Raw genomic sequence first — 3,003 nt, 5'->3', positions numbered from 1 at the left:
AACAGGAGCCCGCCAGCCACTTATCGGAAGGAAGATGGGGCAATCTACTTCCATAGTGATACTGCCTTGGAAACCTAAGGAGGGGTCGCTATGAGTCGGGTTCGACTCGACGACACATAAAAACAACAACAACCAACTGGAGCAAAGAAGAGTGAAGAAAGTCAAAGATGCAGGAAACAATTAGTTCAAAAGACTAATGGAGCACATGAACCCCAGTCTCCATGACCCTGACACCAGAAAAATTAGATGGTACCTGGCTACCTCTGTTGATCTTTCTGAAAGGGTTCAGAATAAGAGATCCCACACAGAGTGGGGGAAAATGTGGAACAAAACTCAATTATAAAAAAGATCAAGTTTATTGGTCTGATAAAGACTAGTATAGATGCTATGGCCCTTAGATACCTTTCAAGCTAGGAACTGAACTTAACTCCCATGACTCAACTGTTAGCCAAAGGATAAACAGGCCTATAAGGTGAACAGTAATATCAGGAGGGCATGCACTCAGAACAATCAAGCATATGAGGTCGAGAGGACACCATTTGCGCAAGGATGGAGCTAGGAAAGTTTGCGGGGATGGAGCTAGGAATGTGGGAGGAGATGGAGCTAGAAGGTGGGAGGGGATGGGAAGGAAACCAAAGGGAATGGGAAGGCATAAGGTAGAAGTAGAAAGAAGGCTATTACAGCGTATGGACTGCAGTAAATGTCACAAAATAGAATGTGCATGGATTGCTGAATGGAAAACCAATTTGCTCTGTAAACTTTAACCCAAATGACAATTTAAAAAAAAATCTTCCAGCAGCCTCAGAAAAATGATAGTGTTCTGCTCATTACAGGAAACAGCAATTATACACAGACACACATGATATAAACTGAATTAAGGATCATAAAAGTCAAAGAGTCTAAAATTCAGTGTTCTTGACAGAAATGTTAACTGGCTCTAATTATACAAATAAAAATATGTACCGTTCATTGTGCTCTTGATAAACGAGTCTGGACTTCTCCAATAGATATTTTTCAACATAGGCACTAGAAAGAAAATAAATAAAATTGGTTGATATAAATAAGAGGCTTAATATAAGGTACATGCATTCAGAAGATTAAAAAGCACAAAGTAAACAATCCAGATCATTTCAGTACATTTACCAGTGTAATTGTGTTATACATGCTACTAGTGCTTCCATACTAAAGTCATAAAGCTTTAAGTCATTGTAAAATGAAGTGCAAATGTACCTTCCTCTGCAAATTCATAGCCATTACCACCACCATCACTACTAAAACGGGGAAAAGAAACAAACATGAACCATTACATTAAATTCTCACACCCACACTGCATGGTAAACAAGTACTGTCCCTATTTTACAACTGTAGAAACTGATGCTCAAAATTATTAAGACGATGCGGCTAGTAAACAGTAGAATTATGATTTAAACCCAGATCTACACTAACTAAGACTATTTCTTTCAATTATACCAACCTACTACTTTCCAGCCATTTCTCTTTTCTACCCTCCAATCTATGAATCATACTACTTTCAACTTGCTCCCCATACTGACAACTTGGCTTCCCATGCAAAGGAGTGAATTAACATCATGTTTGTTAGGAATTATTTTTAAAATATACCAGCAAAGAAAAGGGAAAAAGGAATAGATGAAGCAAATATGGCAAAATTTGGTAGCTGTTGAATCTGCATGGGAGTTCTCTATACTATACTACTGTGTATATTTGACATTTTCTCATAATGATAATTTTCAATCTGCTCCCCAGTATAAAAAGAATTACAAATATTAGAGCTTTATATACACTCTCACCCCAACTGATAACTACACCCTCACCCCAACTGATAACTACTCCCATACTCTGTAGCCACTTAAATTATCTCCTCAAGTACACCAAGTTCTTAACATATTTCCACTTATTTGCTAATATCAATTTCTCTGCCAATAATGTAATTTTCCACCTTTTCTGCTTGGCAAATTTTCAAGACTCAACATAAAAATTACCTTCTTTTGTGAAATCTTCCAGATATATACTTCAACCACTGTACTTATCTCACTTACTATAATTATATTATATAAATACTTGTCTTTCCAGAAAGACTATGAGAACTTTAATGATAGAGAATGTATCTACTTTTTTTACATCCTCGACAGCACAATATCTGGCACTCAAAATGAATTCTATAAATATGTGCTTAATAAATCATAAAATAAAAACATTAAAATATTCAACTAATATTTGTTGACTTACTATCAAGATGAAGATACTTCCTTTTGCTCACTGTTCATGTGAAAGAAAGTTTAGCTTTTTTTAGGTGGTCACTGAACACATGAGACCCTAAATTTCATTCATGAATGGGAAAACATCTGATATACCTCACAAAATTGTCTTGAAAAATCAATGAATATCTATAATGTTACTTCGAAAATTATAAAGTAGTAGACACAACTTTACTAATTACGAACCTCTCCTACAGCACAGTAATGAGTAAGACAAGCCTAACAACTTGACTGACTCCCACTTTTATGAGTATAGGTAACAAATGTTATCTTTGCAAACTGTTGATTCTTCAGAATTCATTTCTTTAGAATCAAGAAATAAGTAAGTTATGAAACTTTTCAATGAAGCAGGATTTATCCCTTTTTTCTTCTTTTTATTTTCCCAGAAGCAGGTAAGTATACATAGTTTTGGTCAAAATTTAAATGCATAAGTAAAAAGAAAAGTACATATCAACTCATTTATTTAGATGCACAAATTATAAGTAAACAGAAAGCAATAACTAACTTATATGTAAATGTGTACATAAACACACATTTAAGTGTGTGTTTATTTGTACCAACCAAATGAGATTCTTTTCCCAAGAATGCAAAATAGTTCATATTAAGAAACCAACTGGGAGGCGGGGCAAGATGGCGGACTAGGCACAAGGATTGCACAGACCCTCTTCAACAAAGAAAAGGGAAACCAATTAACACAGACACAGAAGATAATCTTGGACCCCTGAGC

General features: G+C 35.3%; 1 protein-coding gene across 1 annotated transcript in view; it reads right to left on the bottom strand.

Moving 5' to 3' along the window:
* The window catches only part of MYO9A (myosin IXA), a 441,307-nt gene that overhangs the window by 388,096 nt on the left and 50,208 nt on the right, over positions 1 to 3,003 (bottom strand). The window contains exon 3 of the mRNA XM_042783070.1: positions 964 to 1,026. Coding sequence (XP_042639004.1) covers positions 964 to 1,026 — 63 coding nt within the window. The remainder of the gene's footprint in view (positions 1 to 963; positions 1,027 to 3,003) is intronic.

This window comes from Orycteropus afer, unplaced genomic scaffold (genome assembly GCF_000298275.1).
Source record: "Orycteropus afer afer isolate SDZICR_OR568_19922 unplaced genomic scaffold, OryAfe1.0 scaffold00015, whole genome shotgun sequence".
NCBI classification, from domain to species: Eukaryota; Metazoa; Chordata; class Mammalia; order Tubulidentata; family Orycteropodidae; genus Orycteropus; species Orycteropus afer.
The sequence above is the reverse complement of the archived record's forward strand: the minus strand, read 5'-3'. Positions and strand labels throughout refer to the sequence as shown.